Source organism: Actinia tenebrosa, unplaced genomic scaffold (genome assembly GCF_029948245.1).
Source record: "Actinia tenebrosa isolate PJP-AT-01 unplaced genomic scaffold, QUT_ActTen_1.0 PGA_scaffold3__52_contigs__length_22856419, whole genome shotgun sequence".
Taxonomy (NCBI): domain Eukaryota; kingdom Metazoa; phylum Cnidaria; class Anthozoa; order Actiniaria; family Actiniidae; genus Actinia; species Actinia tenebrosa.
Genome location: NW_028292580.1, coordinates 16,342,139 through 16,365,554, shown reverse-complemented (window position 1 = coordinate 16,365,554; position 23,416 = coordinate 16,342,139). Strand labels below are relative to the sequence as shown.

The following is a 23,416-nucleotide window of genomic DNA, read 5'->3' as shown; positions in this document are numbered from 1 at the left end:
AATATTTAATTTGCTTTTTCGATGACAGGCCTTAAGGTAATCCATTTCCGGTTGTAGCACAACTAAAGTTGAGCCCAGTCTTTTATCCACTGCTAGAGCGTGACTAAACATCATGGCGGACGCGTCTTTCTAATAAAAGGGTGAGTAAACTAATAAAAACATTAACTGATTTTATCATACAACAAGCTTTTGGAGATCTCAAAATCCTCAGAATTAATAAAAAAGCAATGAACTCAAGGATCAGGAGAGAAAAATAGGGAAAAGTCTGTAATCTAATAAAGTTTTTTTACTTCTAAAAATAACTTTTACGAAGAATGGTTATCCTACATTGTTTAGTCAATTCGTCACATTTTATGAAGTTCTTGCTCACCTCCACGCCGTCAAACCAACAGAGCTGATTTTTACTAGAAAGGCAGTCTGTTCGCGAATCAAAAAATATTGAAGTAAGAAAGATCGGATGTCCGGGAACCGCCTGTTTCACTACTGTACTTTGGACAACATTGACGTAATCGTAATATCGTCAAAATATACAAACTGAGCCAAAAAAAATTAACAAAGAAAAGAGTTTCGGATTCTTTGGTTAAACGATTTGAGATTACCCATAGAATGAATGTAAGTATACAATTTATTCCTAATTCAGTTCAAACTTGGTTTTACTAAACTAATTTTAAAACATTAATTTTTTCGCCCTTAGCTTTGTGTGTCTTTCCTTCTTTTCCCTTGTATTTACAATCTTTGGAATCCATTCAAGCTCGATCTGAATCTCTTAGCACATGATAACGATATTTATTCGTAGCATCAGCTTGATTTCTCTTCTCTTGATTTGTGATGCAGTTAGCCTAAAACCAAGCAATGCCTTAATTAATTTTAATGTATTTTTTTACAGGAAATTTAAGACGCAGCTAAGTTTACATGTATATCACCAACTCAAGGACTCTACAAGTCACTCAACTACACAAGCTTATATATTAGTAACTGAATACGCGGAAGACTCTTAAAACTTTGAAAAATAATCATTTTGGGCTTGGACTTATCTTAGAATCAAGGAGATGGATCAAAGGATTTTATTCTTATTTATTGTGCAAGTCGTAGTTCTTATACTACTGAACTATATCCCTCATGTATATGGCAAGTACTGTTGGATAATGCGTGACAAGAGAGACAAAATAGTAGTACTTGTAAACAAATCATCTTGTACACTATCAAATAATCCCTGCTCTAAGTTAAGTGGAGTTTTAGATTTAAGTCAAACAGAGTGCACCTGTGTTTGTCCATCAAGTAAACCAACTTATATGGAAACTACAAATAACTGCTCAGCTTATTCAGACGTGTGGTCAAGTAAGTGACTCATGATAATATTTTACATGTAACTAACATATATTATTCAACATACTGAGTCATGAAAAAAGAGGGTACATTATCAGAAATATTATTGTTAAGGAAAACATTAGAAAAAAAAATTTTTTTGTTTTATTTAATTTGGTGGGATACAGCTTCGGAATATTTAATAGAATACTGAAGTGTGATGACCTCGTCCAATTCAAAATCTTGCCATTTAGTTTTGAAATGTTCATTTTTGAAAAAACAACACAACATTGTCTCCATTTCTGCCAACTTTAAGACTATTGCGAGCTTTCAGAATGGAGATATTAAGCATTTAAGCTCCAAAAAGAATTTTCTCTTCTTTTGGACTACAACTGTAGATTCAATCACCCTAGATCTGGCCTTAAAAAAGAAAAAATGTATGGGGATATTTTCTTATTAAATTATCTACCTCAGCCATTTTTTTGCTCTATCGGTCTGAAATTCCAAACATTATCATATTTTTACATGTACTTTCTGAAAATGTCACCAAAGCCCAAAAGTTCTTAAGAAATAATTGTGTGATGTCATCACTTTGGTACTTTATTATACTCTATTTCCGATTTTCCCCACTGTAACTCACACACACTACCATTACATTAAATATTGAGTCTCTGATTATTAAGGAGGGAGAAGGGAGAACCTGGAGAAAAACCCTCATAACACAGGAGAGAACAACACATGGAATGAACTCAAATCACATACAATGAAATAGTGATCCCGGGGGAAGGGGGTGTACTCCACCAGAATTTGGGTAGGGGTGTTCCACTGGGATTCTGAAAGGGGTACCCTAGGCCTGTTTATTATTAAAAAAAACTCAAATTTGTGGACCTTGTTTATGATAAAAGATATAATTTATTGCACTGAGTTCCTGTTTCAATTATCATGTCATCTCGCGTATCGTTTTTTTACGACCATGATAACCAGTTTCAGTCAATACGAAAGTAGAATCCCTGAATATGACAGGAAACTCTGGAAGAACTTGGAACTTGAGTGAAATTTCATACCCTGTTTATGATAAGAAGCTCGAAAACCAATACCCTGTTCAGTAGATCATCCCTATATAGTCCATATATGGGAGTACCCACTCCCCGGTTAATGATCCAGCTTGAGCCTGAGAAAGAGCTAGAACCTGGACCACAGCGGAGAGAGGCAAACAGTATAAACCACTACAGTATGCCACCCATGCCTATCTACAAAACATTTTAGAGGCCTTAATTATTTACAATAGCATGGACATTTTTTGTTTTTGTTTTTCAGAATGCAATCTGAGTTTCAGACGACAATTATCAGAGATTCCAATATTTCCTACGACACTTAATTTCAGCGGATTAAGGCTTAACATTCCAAATAAATTCAGAAAATGTAAAATGGTAGTAAAAGGAGAAAATTCCTTTTACTTGAGTGAATCAGGATGGAGTCAACTCCCTCACAATAATTACACATTCCCATTCCTGGTTGAGACGAAGATTGTAAGGAAGAGACTTAAATTAGCACATGTAAAGGTAAATTAATCCACTTCACACTTCAGTCTACATGACCATTCCATTTCTCTCTTGTATAAATCTTTAAATGGTTTTCATTGCTGTGTGCTGATTGAGACAAATAGCTGCAACAAGAAAATCAGGCAATATACACTGCTGTCAATCAAAGTATGTAAGGGTAGTGAACAATTTCTTTTGATTGACAGCGTTATATTGCCTGATTTTCCTGTCGCAAATGTTGTCTCAAGCAGAACATAGCAGTGGAATGATATTTGGTTTAAAGTGCTACTACGACGAAAATCGCTCAAACTTGGATTCAGCTGAAACTTCCTAAGAATACTCTTTAAAGGTCCAATAATCACTGTATGAAGTGTTTTCTCGATATTCAGTACGAAAGTATGATATTTTTACGATTATTTTTTGGAGTCTGTGACGTCATACACTCAACATCGAACATCGCTCCATACATTTCTTTGTAGTTTATGATCAAAATATCAGTAGTAAAGGGAGAAAGAAATACCCAAACACCCCAAAATATAAATTATAGTCACAAGTAATGTGAAATAAGCACATTAGCCACCCTTTGGGCTTCATAGGAACAAAATAAATTAAGGATTTATATACAAAGAAATATATGTAGCAATGTTTGATGTTGAGTGTATGACATCACAGACTCCAAAAAATAATCGTAAAAATATCATACTTTCGTACTGAATATTGAGAAAACACTTCATACAGTGATTATTGGACCTTTAAAGAGTATTCTTAGGAAGTTTCAGCTGAATCCAAGTTTGAGCGATTTTCGTCGTAGTAGCACTTTAATGATAATAATAATAATATTTAATACTTATATTGTGCATTTTCTATATAAATACTCAAATACTTAATATATATGTATAAATAATGAAACACTTAATCAATGGACCTTGACCACTCATCAACACATCATTAATTGTTAATCCACTCTTAAATGCAAGGCTACACATAAAAATAACACTCTATTGTTCCATTTAACAAGGCTACTGTATGAGAAGTCCATGGTACCTTAGAAAAGCAGTGTGTTTTGTGGGGTGTGGTCATTGGATGATGTTCCCCCCACTAGCTTTATCATTCTATTCAAATAACAGTGCTATTTTTTGTTGTTTTTTTAGTGGAATACTGCTGAAGTACCTCCTGAACTTTTTGGCAGGGTTATTAGAATTGTAATAACTTGTGGGGGAAAACAGGATTGTGTCATGTTAAAAACTCAAGGCGACACCCTTTACCAATGTGAGTTCCAAAGTCATTTTTATATAATTATTTTTCTAATTTATTCGTAGTGGTCATAAATTTCAAATCAAATCTAGAGAATGGAAAGGTTATAACAAATAAAGCAATACTCCAGTTTGGAGTTCTCTTTGCTCAACCTTAGTCTTGCTTGTGTGTTCAGCTATTCAAACAAAATCTGTGGCATTTTAATCAACTGGTACACGGACGTATTGTTCCGAAGTATGTACATTATACAATGGTCCTTAATAAAAGAAAAGAACATATCAAGGATCGATTAGACTGAGTGAAGGCAATTAACTAGAAATGGGAGTATTAGGACTTAGATTCTAAGGGAGCATTCGTCTTTAGAAGGGGTAGGACCAGAGGAATTAAGGGGGGTACCATCAGACATTTTTCTGGTAATAAACGACTTGCATGAACAGGTTATGTGACCCACCTCGATCCCTTAAAATGAGTTGCTGTATCAAAATAAAATTAGAAATGAAAAGGGCACTTCAATATTAGTAGGGTGGCAGAGTCGTAGCTCATAACGATTAAAAGAAAAGAAATGGCATTAAATATAAAATCAAATATTTTACAAGGATTTGTATGGGGAAATATACTGGATGGAAAATATTCAATTTCATATTTAATGCCATTTAATGCTCATTTTAAGGGAGGTAGTGTCACATGATGTGTTAGTGCGAGTCATCTATTATCAGTTTATATTATTATTATTTTATCCGTTTATAAGTATTGGAGGGCTATTTTAACATTTCAAAGCTAGGCAGGAGCTGATGAATTGGGCACATACTGTACTTTCAGAATGTTTTGGAGTAGGTGTTCATAGTCTGAATAAGCTCGCTGTGTGATCTGATAGATTTATGATAGCTTTTATTATAGGAAAGGAAAAGTAGCTTGCAGTTCAAACTTCAGACTTCAAAGCAACCACCATGAGCTCCAGCAGCCACCAGCTTTTTCTGAAATTCCTGATTTCACAGCTATGACTCAGGCCCTCCCCCCTTCTAAAAAACGAATGCTCTCTATAAATGACTTTTAAATACTGGCAAAAGTGAGTAAGTTAATATAATGGATTTTTAAATTATCTTTATAGGTATAGTAGATCCTAGACCTGAAAACCCATCTTCAAGTTCTTCACCATCCATGTCTTCACCATCCATATCTTCAGCATCCATGTCTTCAGCCAGCACCAGACCGACAAGGAAACATGTGAGTACACTCTACACTTGGATCTTGGATACAGAGCTTTTATTGGGAGTGAGGGCTAAAGAACTGCCTAAGACATTTGAGGGGGGAGAGATGTGTGCTTATAATTTCCCCAAAGTTTAACAAAGGTTAGAGTGTTTAGTACAAACCCTAAAAAGTGTGGGATTAAAAATATGTATTCCTGCCACACTTGGCCATAGTAATAGGGACAGTTTATAACAATATTGTATGTGTGTATGTGTGTTGCTTTGGGGCAGGGGAGGCTCAGAAGCTCAATGTCTATAAATTTACAAATGAGATGTTTAAAAACATTTCAATGTTTTTTACTGTTGAGAAATTATAACCATTAGAATGCCAAGAATCTTTATATCAGGGAACAGGGAGTAAGGTTCTTCCCCAGATGTAGTCTCTAACATTAATACTGAGTAATATATACTACCTGGAATAACCTAGACGTACCTGGAAATCATAAAAATATTACTTCTTTCTTTTGTGCCTCCATAAATGGTACCAAACAACAGGTAATTGTTAGTGAACCATCAGTATCTAACAAGAATAAAAGAAAATCATCCAGCGTAAAGATACCTTGGTCTATTATTGGTACTGTTATTGGTGTACTTTTAGTTCTGTTATTGTGCCTCATCATCATGGCAGTATGCTTCTGCAGGAGGAAAAAGTAAGTCTTTCATGCTGAGTACTTACAGTATTGATTTAATTATTCCTCTTGATCCCTCCATATCTCTTTCCCCATCTTCCTCCTGCGCTCTAAAGTCATAATGACAATAGTAAAATAATATAATATAGTCAGCAACATACAGTGACATAGTGAGAGGTTTCACTAAACCTGTGGTTATGATGATGGGAAACTCTAAAGAATAAAATGTGTAGGCTTGTGTATTGGTGGGAGAATGCTACATTGCTCCACCTACATGTATGACTGAGACCTCGCTATGCCCCTGATCACCAAACTACACATGCTTTGATTGGTCAAGAGCATTAATGTCTTAGTTAAAAAAGCAGAGTGCCGACTCAAGAAGTGTGAGAAGCACTCACCTACAACTTGTGCTACTACTTACTGTATACACTTCTTCATGGTCACCAAACTGCAAGTTTTGATTGCTCAAAAGCATTGATGTATTAATAGTTAACAAAGCACAGCGCTAAGAAGTGTTAGAAGAACTCACCTACAGCTTGTGCTACTCTTACACTTCATGTTTTTATCACTTCTTGCTTGCTGTACTAAATGGAAAAAAGATGCTCTATTTCTTAAATACTTTTGCCTTTTTTCTCAGGTCTTCTCAGAAGAAAAGAACTGACAATGGTAGGATGATTTATCTGAAAATAAAATAGTTAATGCTTATAATTTTATTGATATCTTAATGAATATAAAATGTTTCCCAGTACATCCATGCTGTTATCCATTTTATTGATATATATTTCTCCCCTCAGAGAAAACCATCATCCAATCAAAATTAAGGAATTTTTCAATCAAAGCTTAAATAAAAATTTTAGAAATTCCTGACCAGGACATGATTGTATTAACTACTTCGTTTTATTATAGCTTCAACACAAAGCTCAGGGGTCACTCTCAGCTCCACAGAAAGTCAACCAGAGGTGACATATGCATCACCACACCACCCCTACCAGGAATTAAAGCCTCCTCTATCTGGAACTCCACGTGGGACGTATCAGCAATTAAAGTGGAATGCTAAAGAAGGTAATCTAAAAAATAAAACCCTCTTCATTGATCTCTTCCTCTTGTGCTTGTCTTTATGTGCTTGTCTTTTAGCACAACAATAGTCTCTCTACCACGGGAAAATGAATTTTTTTCTCTTATAAATCAGATTAGACCAGATTCAATTGTTCCTGGCTCTTGTCATGCCTGCCATCACGTGATAGTGCAAAGACTTTATAAGAACAAAACAAAAAGTTTTGTCTGTTTTTCTCCTCAGATGCTTCAGGATACATGTTGCCATCAGAGTCTACAACCAATAACCATCCCGACCCCTTGTACAACGAGATAGGGAGCCCAATACGAGGTTTACCTCCTGTTTACGATTACGCACTTCCAGAGAACACAGTGCGCTTTTCTAATCATCTATCGAACATGGACCTTAGATTAAACGGTTTGCCAACACCCGACGCTAGAAATAATCCGGATTACGTTGGGCGCGCTTCACAGGAACAAGAGGAACCAAAGAGTCTCTCTTTAAAAGGGGCTGCCTCGGCACCTGTGAACGATGGTCCTACATCTCCTGCCTATATTGACTTTACTTCAGAAGAAGGCGCGAATCAAACAGAGCCGTTAGCATATACGAGTTCTGATAACATAGTAACCATAGGATCATCGGGCTTGTCAAAGTATAAAAAGCCAGTGAATATTCCTAAAAGTCCCTTTAAAAAGAGCCCCTCCGAAGAGCGCCCCTACCAAGAGTTAAAATCACCTGGTAGTCCAGTTTATGAACCTTTGAGACCGTCGAGTGAAAAACTAGAAGGCGCATATAAGAAGGAAAGTAAGGCGTAGAGTACTTGATAGAACTGGTTCGTCTCCGTTAACGCTCCAACATGTTCGAGAACTCAATATCGAATACGACGTTTGCATGATGGCGTAATTTTACTACCACTACCAAAATCCTTGGCGGCTTTCTTTTCTTAATCAAGTATTTCCACATGAGCATAGTAAGACAATTGGTGCTAAATAAATTGAAAGAAAGTGTACAAGGGATTCTGTTGGTCGTAGTTAGTGACGCCATAAGGCAAGAGTCTTAAGCTTGTGCAGTGATTACGTTTGAGCTCATAATTAGCTCAGGTTAGTTTTAGTCGATTTTTTTCTCGTTTCAGTTTGTATTATTAGAAGCAAATGATGCAAGTAGATCCGTCTGCTTTTTCAAAGCATTGCGCACAACAATTTTCTCTTAGAAAGTTGAAGAGAACTAGTGCACGCACGAAAAAGAAGCTCAGGCGTCGTTATGAGGCTGTCCGTTTGCTAAATGTCTGTTTTCTAAATTTGTCTGTTTGCTGAAAAGGTCGCCACGTGCGACATGCATTTCACTCTTCAGTTCCCAACAACATTTCGCGCCCAAAACATCAATCGATAGATTTTTTGTTGATCAAACTCGTGAATTCTGCATTATTCAATGAACGGTTTTGATTTCCAACCACCACTTCAATTTTGAACTCGATTTTGAACCCGATTTTGAACCCGATTTTGAACGTCGCGTGGGACTAACGGAATCAACTGTGAATCAACTGTTAACATAGACAAGCAATAATTATTGAAATTTATTTATTTCGTGACAATGATAGTTCCTACATCATTCGCGGTTTCTTTATTTTATAAAACTTGTAGAAAAAAGCGCGTGCGTTTCTTCAAATTTCCAGTTAGATTTATAATTAAGTTTGTAGAAAATTATGTAAATGGAAAATAAGTGAATCAACTGTTGACAAAGACAAGCATTAATTATTTGAATTTATTTATTTCGTGACAATGATAATAGTTCCTACATCATTCGCGGTTTCTTTATTTTATAAAACTTGTTGAAAAAAGCGCGTGCGTTTCTTCAAATTTCCAGTTAAATTTATAATTAAGTTTGTAGAAAATTATGTGAAGGGAAGATAAGTGTACATACATAATTATCAATCTTATAAAATGTAAATGTATAAAAATGTGATAATAAAATATTTATACGGCTACAAAGGGCTTAAATATCTATTTAGCGTCCAAAGACTAATGTTTATTTAATTTAATTTTTTTTTTTTTTTTTTTTTTTTTTTTTTTGCAAACCATTTTTATGTTAAATTATTTATTTCCTAGTTTGGAAGTATATATTCTTGTTTCTTTAAAAAAAAAAGATTTTGTCGTAAGTCAATGAAAGTGTTTCCATGACGTTGTTGCAAGACGCGGCTGTGAAAGTTTTGAGAGGCACCTACCTAGCTTTGGAATGGAATGGAATGGGATGGGATGGAATGGAAACGCCTTGATTGACATTTACCAAAACCTACTTTGTCGCGTCGACGATTGCGCGTGTGAAAGGACTGTAACACTGCGCAGATTAACATTATATTATAATTGATATTTGCGGACTATAAATTTTTGAAATAAAATAATTATGAATGATATATAACCTTGGAGTGGTTATGCATCACACGTGACAAGTCTTTTTACTCACGGGTTAAGTAAAACAACTCTATAAAATATTAGCGTAAAGGCTTTAAAGTCTACTGATTACTTTATGTTTTTCTTTTTTACTTGGACACCAGATTTTCAATTGGGCTCTCCGAGCGAATCAAGACAAGGATTTAGAATGACGTCAAGATGGGGGGGGGGGGGGGGTATTCATTTTCCCGGGGGGGGGGGGGGGGGGGGACTCCGGGAAAAAGGTACCGGGGATGCTCGTCGTATCTCTTAGTGGTAAAAATTCGGTATCTTTATATCGATTTGGTATCTTTTAGGGTGTTAAATGCTAATTTTTGAAAATCAGCATTTTCTGGTATCTCTTAGGGTGTCGGGAAAGGAGAGAAGCGCACATCGATATGGCTTATCCTAGGCGCTTTTAATTTAATACTATTTGTCGTGGTATCTCTTAGGGGTTAAAAATCATTCAGCCACGCCCTTTTTTAAAGACTTCCGGTATCTTTTAAGGGTCTTTCTGAAAATTTCCGACGAGCACCTCCGGTACTTTTTTCCCGGAGTTCCCCCCCCCGGGTTGGGAAGAGGCTGGCATAGTTAGCGTACACTGAACCCTTGAGATCGAGCTTCCTGCGCCAAATGTGATGTCTGTGTCTGTTGCTGCTAGCGTGTGCCCAACGGCGTATCCTATCCCCTCCCTCTCTGGGGATGTGGTGTACAGTATTTTAGTGAATACTGCATCTCAGCTTCTAGTTAGCGGCCACATCTGTATTTGAGATGGGAAAACGAGAGGTTTGTTTACGTGTAGTCCGTTATCTTTTCAAGCTTTAGCATTCGGGTTAGCTTATGTTAGTTACATACGCCATCTAATTGCTATTCTCGTTAGTTGCTTGCAGCATAGTTCGTTTCGTACTTGGCCATCCTTCCACAATCTTTTAGTAGTATCTCTGCTTTTCATCTATGCCTTGCTATCATTTGGCTCAAGTGTCTGATAAATGGACTGTGATGCTCTGTCCAATGTTTGATACACGTCATCCTGCCTGTGGACCCTTATACTGAGGGGCTGGTACGTCGAATCCGGAAGCGCACCTTCAGGGTCCTCGAGTACGTCATAGTCAGGAGAAGACGGAGATTGTGGTATGTTGAGATCAATGGTGGAAGAATATGTAACATTATCTTGTCCTGATGCTGGAATATTTTGATCATCGTCTATTGGAGCATTATCATAATCATCATCAGGGCCCTCGAGAACGTTATATACAGGGTCATTATCTTGGTTAGTATTTGGGTCTTCCAGTACATTGTATACAGGGTCATCATCATGTGGGGCTGAATTAGCATCTGGACCCTCTAGCACATTGTACACAGGTTCTGAGACTCCTGTCGGATTGTCAATGATTTGTGTTTCAGGTTCCTGATATTCGTCATCGTCTGGTATCTCTAAGGTGTTGTATAGTGGGTCAATCTTGGAACGAGGAGGGTTGTATTGGGGATGCTGTAGATGGTTATACGAGTATTCCATGGGTGTTGTAGCTACTTTATTCAGTGGGTCATACACTGATATTGAAAAAAAAATCTAGATTAAAATCTTAATATACCTTAGCAATCTGATGAATCCATTTCAGCAATTTCCAGACGAGCTCAATTTGGAAGACAAAACAATGAATTTTATCTCTTATAATAGTAAGGCTTTGGCTATGTTTTGTCTTTTCAAATTCAATCGCACTGGACGTAAAAGAGATTCAATATGATGGATCGTACTCGTTAAGGCCCTGTTACAAGTTGAAACCTTTAGGTGAAACTTGTGTGCAACAGCGCTGCGAGACAAGTTTCAGAAGCAATTTCATCGTGTAACACACCAGCTTTGTGAAACTTTCGTCGCGAGAAAGTTTCACGAAAAGCAGAACTGCTTTCTACTTCTGCAACCGAAACTTGTGTCGCGAACAAGTTTCAGGACGAAACTGCGCCGTTTAAAACCCCCGTGAAACTTGTCTCGCAATGCCTTTGCACACAAGTTTCAGCTAAAAGTTTCAACGCGTAACAGGGCCTTTAGTTACCTGAACCTCCTACATTGTCTTTGATCAAACTCTGATATATTGGTGTGGATGGTTTTTGATGATCACTGCGAACACCATCCACCGTAGCATAATCATATTCCTCATCTGTAAAATAAATATATCCCAATTAGGAAAATGAAATAATGACGTGAGAGCACTCGGCAACAGCGACGTCCAGCACCTCAGGAATAGGCTGAGACCCTCGATTCCTTGTTGGAGAAAAGATGCTACATAGGCTAGCGTACATACCTTCGTCCTTCTGTGTGTGGCCGCTTTGTCGGTTTGGCAGTGAAATCACATCTCCTCGGTTATGGCCGTACATTGGATTGTCAGCTACATACAAATAGGATATGCCATATTAGGTTCGTTAGGCCTTTCATCATAAACCTTTCAAGGGCGGATCCAGGAATTTTTGAGAGGGAGGGAGGGAGGGGGAGAGGGGGAGGTTGCCCAAAACCAGTCTGACCTTTTCACAACCATTTACTTCTATCCTCACCTCTGGTTACATATTAAAAATAATTTTATGCGAAAATACAGAATTTAATTCAAACATGTGGCAAAACTAAATTATCCAGGTTAACAAAAAAAGTCGAACCTCAGTAAATGACAAGGGAGTCTGCGCCCCCTGACCCTCCCCTTGGATCTACCGCTGACCTTTATTTAACAATTATTCGCCGAAGGCGAAGTGAATATCGGGGAATATTTACCGAGACAAGAGTCTTCGAGCGGCGAGGTAAACATTCTCCGATATTCACCGAGGCTGAGGCAAATAATTGTTTTAGTATAAATACACAGGTGATTCTTTCAAAACAAAAGAAAAAAAGAAGATAAAAGACATTTTTCTCCGGTAACAGCAACAAAGCGGCTGGTCATGATTATCGTGTGATAGTGTGAGTTTCGCGACCAATCAGCATGCGAGATTTTCAATAATCACCTGTATATTTTTACTAAAGACTAATATATGCTTCTTGAATACAGAGATGAGGTGCATTAGCACTGAACCTACAGATCCACCGAAAGGAGAGGATTATGTCAAGTTACGGCAAAACAGTCTATTATTGATACTTACATGCAACCCTACGAATCAAGCATACTTATTTCATAATCAAACCAACTTACTATCTGGTGTGGGCACTTTGGCTGGATCTTTGGAGAATCTTGCCCTATAACAAAAAAAATGAATTGGTTAATACTGATAGCAAGTACTACTTCTATTACTATGGGCTACGGCTAAGTATTCCCCTATTTTTTATGATTTTCTTTTTCTTGATCCAGAAGTCGTGGACATGCTCTTTTGGTAGTCCGTTTTTCCGCAGAGTTTTGCCCCAAAAAATAAACACAACAAAAGTGCTGACATTATCTGTACTAATGCTATTTAACTAGACCATAGTTAAAAGAATACTCCCATTTTGAGTTCACCTTTGCTCAGTCTTAGCCTCAATTGCAAGTTGATTAAATTGCCACGGGTTTTGGATGAATGGTTGAATATTTTAACGTACAACTGAGGCTAAGGCTGAGCAAAGACAAGTCGAAACTGGAGTATTTGTGCAATATGGCTATACCGATACTAATAGTGCACATTCTCGTACCCAGACCTTTCTCACCAAAAAATAGATTTTTCGATTTTTCGTTAGAAAGCTGAGAAGGCTTTGGGTACGAGAATGAATAGTCCAATACTCTCAGTGTTACCTTGAATTGGCACGTCTGCGTCTTCTCAAAACAACAAAAAGTGCTACGATTCCACCAACTACAATACAGGCAACAACTGCTGCTATAATAGCCCAAGTTGAAGAACCCAAAGAACTCTGATAAAAAATGGATCAAAAAGAAGAAACTTTAAAGCAATAAAAATGTCAGCGATGTAAGGATATATTTTCAAGCAAGATTAAAAATAAACAAAGCGCAATTATTTTTGCTTGTTTTTGGAAAAATTATTTTTCACTGGAATGGCTATTTGGGTGTGTACTGTACATCCATGGATGGGATGCACTAGGCCCAAGAGTCTGCTCCAGAGTCCCTTATTTTGTCGATAATAACTCATAACATAACGTGTAAATGAAAGTTGTTTATACCTGATAACCAAGAGTTCTATTAGTGGGTGACTGAATTGCTGTTGTAGGCAGAAGAACTGCAACTGGAATTAAATTTGGTAGTTTAAGTTGGGTGAAATTATCAGTGATGCAACAATATCCCATTCCCATAACTTTAAACAATGGTTTTCCAAATTAAACTCAAATTTTCTTTATATTTAACAAAATAATTGCCCCCTTGTCCTCAATTTTTCTGGAAGAAACCCTTCCAGCAGATGAGTATGGATAGATTGATAGATCATGACGGTTACAATATTAAACGTTCTAGTGTTCTAACTAGTATTTCAACTAGTAAAAGAAAAACAATGTCATAAGGCTGCGTTCATAATGTATGGCAGAGAGGGGGGATCAGAAAAACTTTTACCAGTAAAATGGGAGGGGGGGTTGAAATTTTTTATAAGAGAATTGGGGGGGGTGCAAAATGTTTAGGAGATACGAGAGATTGCCTGGGGGATAGCTATTTTTGGGTGGACTTCAAGGGAGTCTTTAGAATTTTCTTTGTCATTTAAAGATTTCACTTGGCCCCCCTCTGTTATACATTATGAATGCAGCCTAACTTTTTGAAGCATTGTCCCTTTTCTACAAATAATCCAAAAGAAAGGAAAAGCAAATAAAAAGAAGAACCTTGTGTGATGCCTTTATGTTAAGCTCAGTTACTAAGCTGTGTGAGAGCCTGTTTTTCCCTAATGAATGGGGATATATATAGGAGATCTAGAAGTGAGGATATGATGTAAACCAGACCATGATCCCAAGATTCCAATATCAATTTTAATAGTATGCATAGTATAAATTGCAGCAGAAAAGGTCATGGTTGTAGTACTTTGACTGTACCTTAGGTAATGTTTCAAATACAAGGCTCTATTCTTAGTATCATGTCTTTATTCTAAGCACTACCAAATGGCCTGTTAGGATAAACTTCATACAAACCTGAGCTTGAACTTGGACAAATATCACCACTGCTGCATACATGTGAAGATACTACAAATGTTCTTGTAGGAGACACTTGTGGTGTTGTTACAAACTCTGGTACTTGGTGAGTGGATGTTTTTAAAGCTGGAGTTGGAGTAATAGTGCATGTAGAAGAGGAAGTAAATTCTGGTACTTGATGAGTGGATGTTTTTAAAGCTGGAGTTGGAGTAACAGTGAGTGTAGAAGAGGAAGTAAATGTAGTTGTCTCAGTGGGATCCATAGAAGATGAAATGGTTGCAGCCACAGTAGAAGAAGTGGGTGTTGGTACATCAATAATGTCTGCATAAAGTGGAAAACTTACTGGCATATATATACAAATGTTAAGGAACATATTTTTCAGGGAAACGGGGAGTGTAATTTCTAAGATAATAGAAACTTTTTAAAAACTGGATTCCCTCTTAACTTCATGGTTATAAAAAAATGTGACCCCACATATTTACAAATACACTAATGGGCATAATGAACTCCACTTTGTTACTCTTATAAAGTTTTTTTTTTCTTCTGCAGTTCTTTGATTGACCATCATTTAAATGTTAACAAACTAGACACCAAGCAAGTCGCACTTAACAATAGTAGTAGTAAGTCTTAATTTGCTTGTCCAAATTCAAAACTTCCTAGTCCCTTGTTCATTAATTATTATATATTATATTTTTACCTACTTCTTCTACAAAAAAATTTGTAATATCATAATTATATAATTGAACTTAGAAAATTGTAACATTCTTTAAAATGTACATTTATAAAGTATATCAAAAATAATTTGTACTTACAGCTTCCATTTGATTTCAAAAAGAATAACTTATTTAATACATGATCAATGCAGTTCTTCAGCTGGATTTTCAATAACTTGCCAACTAGTTCTTGAGATCCCGATTTCCAGGACAATATCTGTCCAAAAATCAATACTAGTTAATTACATTATAATACGCTCTACAAAATTACTTGATTCTGATTGGACAAGAGGAGAAAAATTAAATCCCAAATCATACTCTTTAGAGTCCCAATTAAGATGCTCGATTTTGTTAAGTGTATTATAAACAAAATGTCGCTTAATCTTCTCGTACAATTTGGAATTTATAGATACTCGTGATGTTTTGAAAGTTCTCAAATAAAAAAGTTCTCATAATAAGCAAAGGTATTTCAAAGTAATCATTTAATGCAACCAGGCTCCAAAAGCCGGGTTCCCTGTGTAGAGACTATAGATCCTGTAAAGTTTAAAGAACACTAGTTTTTATAGTTACCATCTTGATTGAATTTTAAAAAATATTTTTCGTTTTGGGATCTTTTGATATATATCAACCAGCATGTCTGTTTTATTCTTTTGGGAATTACAGCAACTTACTAAATATTTTAAATTAATTCAGAGAAAATTCACTTACACATCTGTTGTTAATTTTGATTTTAATTCCATGGCCAGTATCTTTCCAACCATCTTTCTTGAAGTACATTGATTCATGTACTTTACAATTCTGACACCCTGGCAATGTGCTAGGTGCAATAAGTTGAATGCTACTAGCTTTAGTGAAATCTGCTTGGGGATTGAATTTGTATGTACCTGCAACAACGAAGATAGTAATCTTAGTGAATCACCAAGTAACCTAAGTATAGAGTTAAGTGTGCTGTGATGTCACGAGGCTTGAAAATATGCTTTCATGAGGACTTTAATGAGGGACCCTTGCTACTGCGCATCCAGCTCGCGCATGTAAATTGAAATAAAATTTCCGATGCCAGTCAAATGAAAACGCATGTTAGAGGCGAAATATGGCCATTCGCAGAGTTTCGGTTCAAAAAAATTCAATAATATGTACTTATTGACTGAGTGGGAGGGCCGTATGGGAAAATATTTGGCTCGAGGTCATGTCGTACGGACCGAGCGCAGCGAGGCCCGTACAAATGACCGAGAGCCAAATATTTTCCCGTACAGCCCAACCTAACTCAGTCAATAAGCATTTTATCATATGACCCTCACGAAAATAAAAATAATTAAGAAAAAGAAAGCGCGCGGATTCGAGCAGGGCCGGACGGGTTTTTCCGGCCCACTTACGTCAACCCGTCCGGCCCCCATCATGTGACTTTTTCCAATGGTTTTATTAGAGCGCGCGAGCAGGGCCGTACGGGTCATATGATAACAATACATACAGGCCTTAATAGCAGTTAGTGCCCATGCTCACGCGGCCAAAACATTGAAATCATAAGATTTTTCACACGTTTTTAGCTTATAGCTCTGAATATAGGACGGTGACACCCAACTTTTTTTAAATTTTTACATTGCACACAAAACAATCTTTTAAATTTTTGATAAGAATTAAATGGTCTTCGAAGGCAAAACATTTAAAAAGTAATTTTGATGTTTTTTGAGGTGATGTAAACAAGAAATTCATGGAGCACCACTTTCAAATCTCCATGAAATAGCTCAACCCATACCGTCCCAATGGAATAAATTTATGAAAAGTATAGCGTGAAGAGTATTTTGGCTGGAAAAATAAAGCAAATTTATAAAAATCATATACACTTTGTTAACATTTTTTTTCCCGGAAATTTAATGTTCCATTTTTTTAGCTCGAATAGGGCAAAAATTGGCCTAATACCACCCCCACAGTTTAAAACGAGCACAGTGGCCCCTATTTTTTATTGCATTTTTGACTTTTATATATATTAGTCTTTAAGTAGAAAAAGTTTTTAAAAATTGTATCGAGGGGAAGTGTGAGTCCCAAACTACCTTAATTGCTATATCATTTTTAATGTCTCTATGAATGTTGTTTGGTAGTTGAGAAACATTTTGGTAATGAAATGTTTTGTTTTTTTCTGTAAATATTTTTCATGATTTTTGGATTCAATGGAATTCCATGCATATGCATGTCTCGCTTTTGAAATTAATTTCTCGGTATCACATGGACAAAAATGTTTTTCTAAGACCTCTTATTAGAGAATGGATTTCTAGTGGTAAATTTTCAGAGACGTTTGTTATTTCAAAGATATGGGGCTCAAAGTAGGGGTTGGTGTGAAATGTTGGAGGCTCTGTTGCATATCTTCCCAATACATATACATAGAAAGAGCAAAGCAAATTTTCAAATGTCTCAAAACCCCTCAAAAACATGACTTAATATTTCATTACCAAAAAGTTCATCAACTACCAAACAACATTTGTTGAGACTAAATTAATATATTCAAAATGATATAGGGACCAGACATTATGTGTTTTGTTATATAGTAATTAAGAAATATTGAGAAATCAAAACAAGAACTTTATTTAGGGCTGGTTCATACTTCAACTTAAGCATAAACATAAGCATAAGAAACATAGTACTATTATAATTCTTATGCTTATGCTTATGTATGCCCGGTTTTGCAAGCATAGGCATAACCATAAACATAAGCATAGAAAATTAAGTACTATTGTAATTCTTTATATGCTTATGCATATATGCGCCAAGTTCACATTTTGGATTTCACAAGCAGAAGCAGAAGCAGAAGCAGAAAAAAATGGAAAAGTTTCCATTCCTTATGCTTATGCTTATGCTTTGTGCAAGCCTGGTCCACACTTGTGTTTCTTACACTTATGTCGATGCTTATGTTAAAGTGTGAACCAGCCCTCAGCAAGCTATTTTTAAATACAAAATGCATGAAGACCGGCAAATGATTTTACAAATACAACTCACATACGCTTACCACTTCCAAAATCCTCATGAGTTTTCAAATAAGAAATGTTCACACATTTTTCTTCTTTTGAAAGAAATGTTTTAAAATCATATTTACATTGACAAGAACATATAGGCCATAGGGGATTTAATGATTCCTTAGTTGGTTGTTCGGCATTTTTTTCATTGCACCATTCGTAAACGACACTTTCTTCACCACAAATGCTAGCTGCATAATTAAAAAAGTCGTGACTAGTATATGGCGATAGCAAGTAACCTCGACGTATAATTATTTGGTTGGCAGCTTCAGCTGAAGTACTTAGACTAAAGCAAAATAAACAAATCATCCAAATGCTCCATAACCACGACATCATTAATCTCTTAAGGTTTTAAAAACACAAGATGAGAACCAATGTAGACTACCAGATGGCATTTTCCAGCACGATCCCAATAAGCCTTGGTGTTTTTGTGGTGCAATATTCTGTACAAGTACAAATAGTCGTATTATATACGTAACAAAAGGAAAGAGTACTGAAACACTTCACAAGAAAGTATTTTCCGGGTCACGAGAAACCGCAATCCCTAAAGAACGTGGGCTACATAAATCACGTGCTTAAGATGACAGCGCGCGACATGGACACTAATCAAATACTATCGAAGAGGAATAAAGACAAAATAAAACAATTTTTAACGATTTTTGTAATTCGGAAACAGGATAATATATTACAACGTTTATGTAAAACATAGGCACACAATGGGAGAAAGTTATGGCGTGAATTAGATTGCTAACTATGATTTCCTAACTTTATCATATAACTGTGGGTTTGCCCTTGCTTTTCGCATACTAACTATCGAATACCCCTGTGGGAAAACAAATGGAAAGGGGAGACGCTACGCGTTAAATAATGAGAAATGGATTACCTGTACCTTTCCCTTTTTAATGGAACGAAACACTTTACTATGAAGGGGATACGCCAAGGTATTCAATAGTGGTACATGCTTTTCGCCTTAATTCTATAAGAAGAGATAACTAGATAAAAAACTAGCGTGAGCTGCGTCGGTGTTTCTAATGAAACAGTAATGATAAAAAGGTAAATCATACACCGTGAAAAGATGAAAAAACTTACTCACGTTTCGGACGCTAGTCCTTCGTCCCCTTTTACTCCGACGAAGGACTAGCGTCCGAAACGTCAGTAAGTTTTTTCATCTTTTCACGGTGTATGATTTACCTTTTTATCATTACTCCTTAATTCTACATGTCATTTTGTGTCAGAAATGCCTAGAAAGGGTGCTTTTACTGATCAATTTTCTGTGGATACTTTGGGAATTTTTGCTCCGAAACGCGCACTCACACATCCCGAGTTCTACGACACTGGAAGCTGTCCTAAGTCGTCCTAAGTCCAAAGTGTGAAAATTTTGAGATCTAATACTGAGTTCACACAAGGGTCATGTTTTTCACGGTTTGTAGCATGCATCGTGCGCCTTTCAACAGTTTTATTTCAGTTTTTTTCCAATTTTGCATTAAATTACCATAACTTTAGCTAAAAGATTAATGTTAACATTTTCGCTCTTTGCGCTTATCTTTATCTTAGCAACAGTACCAGCAGACACTGAGAGTCGAGTAACAACAAACACAGGAATAAACCCTGGTCTTCCCTTCCTAACCCTAACAGATCTCCTCATAGTCAAGAATACTCCTGGTGTAGATGAAGAACCTTGCACTGTAAAAACCATATCGTTATCAGCCATGTGATCGATTAAGGCGCGAAAGTACGAGATTTTACCGCGCTTGACTGTTTGCATGTCTTCAAGGATCTGAGCCCGGATGACTGCGGCCTGCGGTCTGATGACACGTGACGTCCTCATGAATGACTCCCCGTCACGTGTGTTGCCATTTAGACGTATCTTGAAGGACTGGTCAGCAGGAAGGTCGAAGGTGATGGTGCTGTCATTTAATTTTAATTGCGAGATGCTTCCTTGTGCGCTGTTGATAAGGTCGAGTCGTAACGATGCTTCGTTGAGTCGCCACATTTGTGGAATAAATATCTTGGCTGTTGCTTTCTCCCCTGGAATAAAAAAATGAAAAATGATGGAAATATCTAAACAATTTTCCCTCCATTTTGTTCTGAACCACGTAGCATCCTAGAACTGTGCTAAGTGCTCGCAAACCAGTTATTTTGATCGTCGTGTACTTGCAATAGACTTCTGTAGCTTGCATGGGCGTTGGGTGTAATGTTTTTCCTATTTCAGATATTTCATTATTTCACGTGTCATTCCCTGAAGTATCCTTTCTCTGTTTACCTGTAGCGCATGAGAAGGATACGACTCAAACAAAGAATCTTATTCTCTAGAGAATGACACGTGGTCTGATCATGAAATGGGAAAACATTACGCCCAAGCAAAAGAAGGCCTATTGTCTGGCCATTTTTTGTTGCAAGTTGCAACTTGCTGAAGGTGAAGGTGAAGGTGCTGCCAAGATGATATTACCTCTAAGAGGGTTAGATATCTCGAGTTTTTCTCCTGATGGCTGAACAGTCCTGACAAACATGAAATCAAAGTCAATGTTGGCAATAGCACTTGCTTTAATCTGTAAAGAAAAAAAATGATATGACCATTAATGTCTGTAGCAAAAGCAACAATAACAGCCGGGATGGAGGCCCCAATCTTGGTCTCGTGGAAAGTGAAGTTGCATTATTAACGTATTTAGGGGGACAATAACAACAAGTGCCCCCTAAATTGCAATCCCCTTCCCTCCCAACAAATTACACCCTTTTTCCTCTCGATGCCTAGAATACAATTTAAAGTAAAATTACATTCTAGAAGAATGTTCACTCAAAAATACCAAAATTGAAATATATTTTTGAGACCTACAAATTACTAATGTATGTCAATGCAACGTTTGCTGTCAGTCTGATATAAAACCGTTTACCATATAAACCAGATCTTTGACACTAGATCGTGCATTCAATGCCCACGTCCCATTAGCAGGATTCTCGATGACCCAAAGCATCCCTTTGTGCAATCTCAATAGATTTGGCGCGTTGTTTCCACTAGGATCCATAAGGCTCAACAAGCCATTGTACGAACTTGCTGAAACAGCCACAATTATTCTTCGTATGCTACTGTCCACAGGAAACTCGATACGCGATGGTAAAGTCACCCCACGTCCTCCCCCAGATGAAATAATCGCCGAGCCATCCATATCAGCCTTCACTAACCCTTCTGTCTTCGCGAAAGATAAAGGCGATCGAAAAAAGAGTTTTACACCACCTGTATCCTCAACTGCGATATTATAATCACTATCCTTGCTTGGGTCCGAGCATCCATATTTACTGAAGAAAAAGTTGATGGAAATGATGTATTCCAGGGATAATCCGATTGCGTCGTCGCTTGTGTAGTGTCCTAGGGTCTTGGAAGGAGCGTCGGTAAAGACGTACATAGGAGAGACTGTGTATGGTATTCCCTTGTCAATGGCTTCGATAATTCCCTTGAATGTAGGTTCTCGGCAATCGCCTCCTCCAAATACAATACAATACAATACAATAACTTTATTTATACTTGAATTACAAGATAGCAAGTACATGCTAATATCTCCAAGTTATAAATAACCTAAACTAAAAATTAAAATTACATGATGCTAATATAAAAATATGGATGTAAACAATGAAATAAATATATGTATATATGTAAAATAAAATTAAAATAGAATTATCCTCTACAAAAGGTACAACAGTCAATATCAAATTTGACTTTGGAAATTTCCGATTTAAATTTACTTAATTCGTACAACAATCTCATGTTGTTTGGAAGAGAATTCCATAACTTACTACCCTGATAAGCCAAAGAATGAAGACCATAACTAGTGGTGTTTACTCTAGGTACTATAAGAATGTTATCACCCCGTAAATTAATGCTACAATTACGTAGTGTAAATAACTTAGAAATATATTCAGGAACCAGTCCGTGCAGAGCCTTAAATACTAATATTAAAATATTGTGCATTCTCCTATTATACAAAGTAGGATGATTAATACGCAACAATAATTCCTCATATGTGCTTTTATGATCATTATAAATAAAACGCAAAGCGCGTTCATTAAGTTTTTCTAATTTGGTTGAATTACCTCTCCCGCAATGATGCCATACAATAGAACAATAATCTAAATGAGGTAAAAAATAGGCATTATATAATTTGACTTTGGCATCAGTATTAATTAGTTTCTTATGTCTTTGTAAGACTTGAATTTGCTTGCCAACCTTCCGTGCTATCTCTGTAATGTGTTTGCTGAATTTTAAATCTCTATCGATAGTTACACCTAGTAACTTGACATCATCTGCAAGACTGACCACCTCACTACCAATGGAAAAACAAGGTGTGTTTATGCCCTTGTTCTTGCCTAGCCACATGGTAGTACATTTATCAGGATTCATCATGAGGCCGTTGGAGCAGAACCACGAATGAGCAGTGAGAAGATCAGACTGCAGATGCCTATGTAGTAGAGAAACATCATTACTAACATCAAAGATCTGGGTATCATCAGCATATGAACTAACCTTAGACTGAAGCTCAGATAATAACAAATCATTGAGGAAAATATTGAAGAGGAGAGGGCCTAATACAGACCCTTGAGGAATTCCTCTGATAAGTGGGCTCCAATCAGAAAACTGGTCACCCAATTTAACTCTCTGAAAACGATCCGTAAGATAATTCACTATAAGTGAACAACTATTAAAGGATAAACCATAAGCAGCAAGTTTAGCTAGAAGTAAGTCATGTGGCAAGCTGTCAAATGCCTTGGACAAATCAATACCAATAATAGATGCAAAATGCTGCTTGTCCAGACCACTCCTAAACTCTTCTAATAAATTAAGCAAAGTAGTCTCGCAGCTATAATGCTTACGATAAGCTGACAAAAACTGGGACAGCTTGTCACAAAAGAAATTATTTAACTGACCTGCAATGACTCGTTCAAAGATATTACCAAAGGCAGCTAAGGTAGTAATGGGTCGATAGTTACCCTTCGAATATTCAATGCCCTTTTTATATATAGGTGTGACCTGACCCAACTTCCAACAAGTAGGGAAAGTACATGTCATAATAGCATAATTAAATAAATTAGAGATAACTCGAGAAATAACAGGAATACTATCTTTAACTAGGCGAATAGGAATGTTATCATAACCTGACGACTTTGATGAAGAAAGAGAAAGC

General features: G+C 36.7%; 3 protein-coding genes across 4 annotated transcripts; 1 reads left to right on the top strand and 2 right to left on the bottom strand.

Moving 5' to 3' along the window:
• Positions 1–97: 97 nt before the first annotated feature.
• LOC116305937 (uncharacterized) lies at positions 98–9,037 on the top strand. 2 transcript variants are annotated; one of them, XM_031715938.2, is made up of 9 exons: positions 98–140; positions 887–1,338; positions 2,623–2,867; positions 3,998–4,115; positions 5,209–5,324; positions 5,843–5,997; positions 6,614–6,642; positions 6,883–7,038; positions 7,274–9,037. In XM_031715938.2, exons 2-9 carry the CDS (start codon positions 1,050–1,052, stop codon positions 7,843–7,845), a joined length of 1,680 nt encoding a protein of 559 aa, XP_031571798.2. In that variant the 5' UTR covers positions 98–140; positions 887–1,049; the 3' UTR covers positions 7,846–9,037. The 2 variants fall into 2 exon arrangements, with proteins under 2 accessions (XP_031571798.2, XP_031571799.2); XM_031715939.2 differs by lacking the exon at positions 98–140 and adding an exon at positions 181–612.
• A 648-nt stretch (positions 9,038–9,685) lies between these two features.
• Positions 9,686–18,757, bottom strand: LOC116305936 (uncharacterized). The gene is made up of 10 exons (XM_089035570.1): positions 18,236–18,757; positions 15,946–16,121; positions 15,337–15,454; positions 14,525–14,845; positions 13,580–13,641; positions 13,197–13,312; positions 12,627–12,670; positions 11,757–11,840; positions 11,508–11,612; positions 9,686–11,007 (listed from the first exon to the last, which is right to left on the bottom strand). The coding sequence occupies exons 1-10, from the start codon at positions 18,576–18,578 to the stop codon at positions 10,409–10,411; spliced, it is 1,968 nt and encodes a 655-aa protein (XP_088891696.1). The 5' UTR covers positions 18,579–18,757; the 3' UTR covers positions 9,686–10,408.
• A 609-nt stretch (positions 18,758–19,366) lies between these two features.
• LOC148908746 (hemicentin-1-like) lies at positions 19,367–21,804 on the bottom strand. Its single transcript, XM_089035109.1, has 3 exons — positions 21,134–21,804; positions 20,692–20,791; positions 19,367–20,270 (listed from the first exon to the last, which is right to left on the bottom strand). Exons 1-3 carry the CDS (start codon positions 21,785–21,787, stop codon positions 19,726–19,728), a joined length of 1,299 nt encoding a protein of 432 aa, XP_088891235.1. The 5' UTR covers positions 21,788–21,804; the 3' UTR covers positions 19,367–19,725.
• Positions 21,805–23,416: the final 1,612 nt, after the last annotated feature.

Excerpts from the sequence above, each read along its gene's own strand:
- LOC116305937 (XM_031715938.2), top strand. The coding sequence starts at position 1,050 with ATGGATCAAAGGATTTTATTCTTATTTATTGTGCAAGTCGTAGTTCTT. Across the intron at positions 2,868-3,997 it reads TTAAATTAGCACATGTAAAG|TGGAATACTGCTGAAGTACC; the intron begins GTAAATTAATCC and ends TTGTTTTTTTAG. Across the intron at positions 4,116-5,208 it reads AGGCGACACCCTTTACCAAT|GTATAGTAGATCCTAGACCT; the intron begins GTGAGTTCCAAA and ends TTATCTTTATAG.
- LOC116305936 (XM_089035570.1), bottom strand. The coding sequence starts at position 18,578 with ATGATGTCGTGGTTATGGAGCATTTGGATGATTTGTTTATTTTGCTTT. Across the intron at positions 15,455-15,945 it reads TCAAAATTAACAACAGATGT|ATATTGTCCTGGAAATCGGG; the intron begins GTAAGTGAATTT and ends ATTTTTGGACAG. Across the intron at positions 12,671-13,196 it reads CGCAGACGTGCCAATTCAAG|GGCAAGATTCTCCAAAGATC; the intron begins GTAACACTGAGA and ends TTTTTGTTATAG.
- LOC148908746 (XM_089035109.1), bottom strand. The coding sequence starts at position 21,787 with ATGTACTTGCTATCTTGTAATTCAAGTATAAATAAAGTTATTGTATTG. Across the intron at positions 20,792-21,133 it reads TCAAAGATCTGGTTTATATG|ATTAAAGCAAGTGCTATTGC; the intron begins GTAAACGGTTTT and ends TTTTCTTTACAG. Across the intron at positions 20,271-20,691 it reads GATATCTAACCCTCTTAGAG|GGGAGAAAGCAACAGCCAAG; the intron begins GTAATATCATCT and ends TTTTTATTCCAG.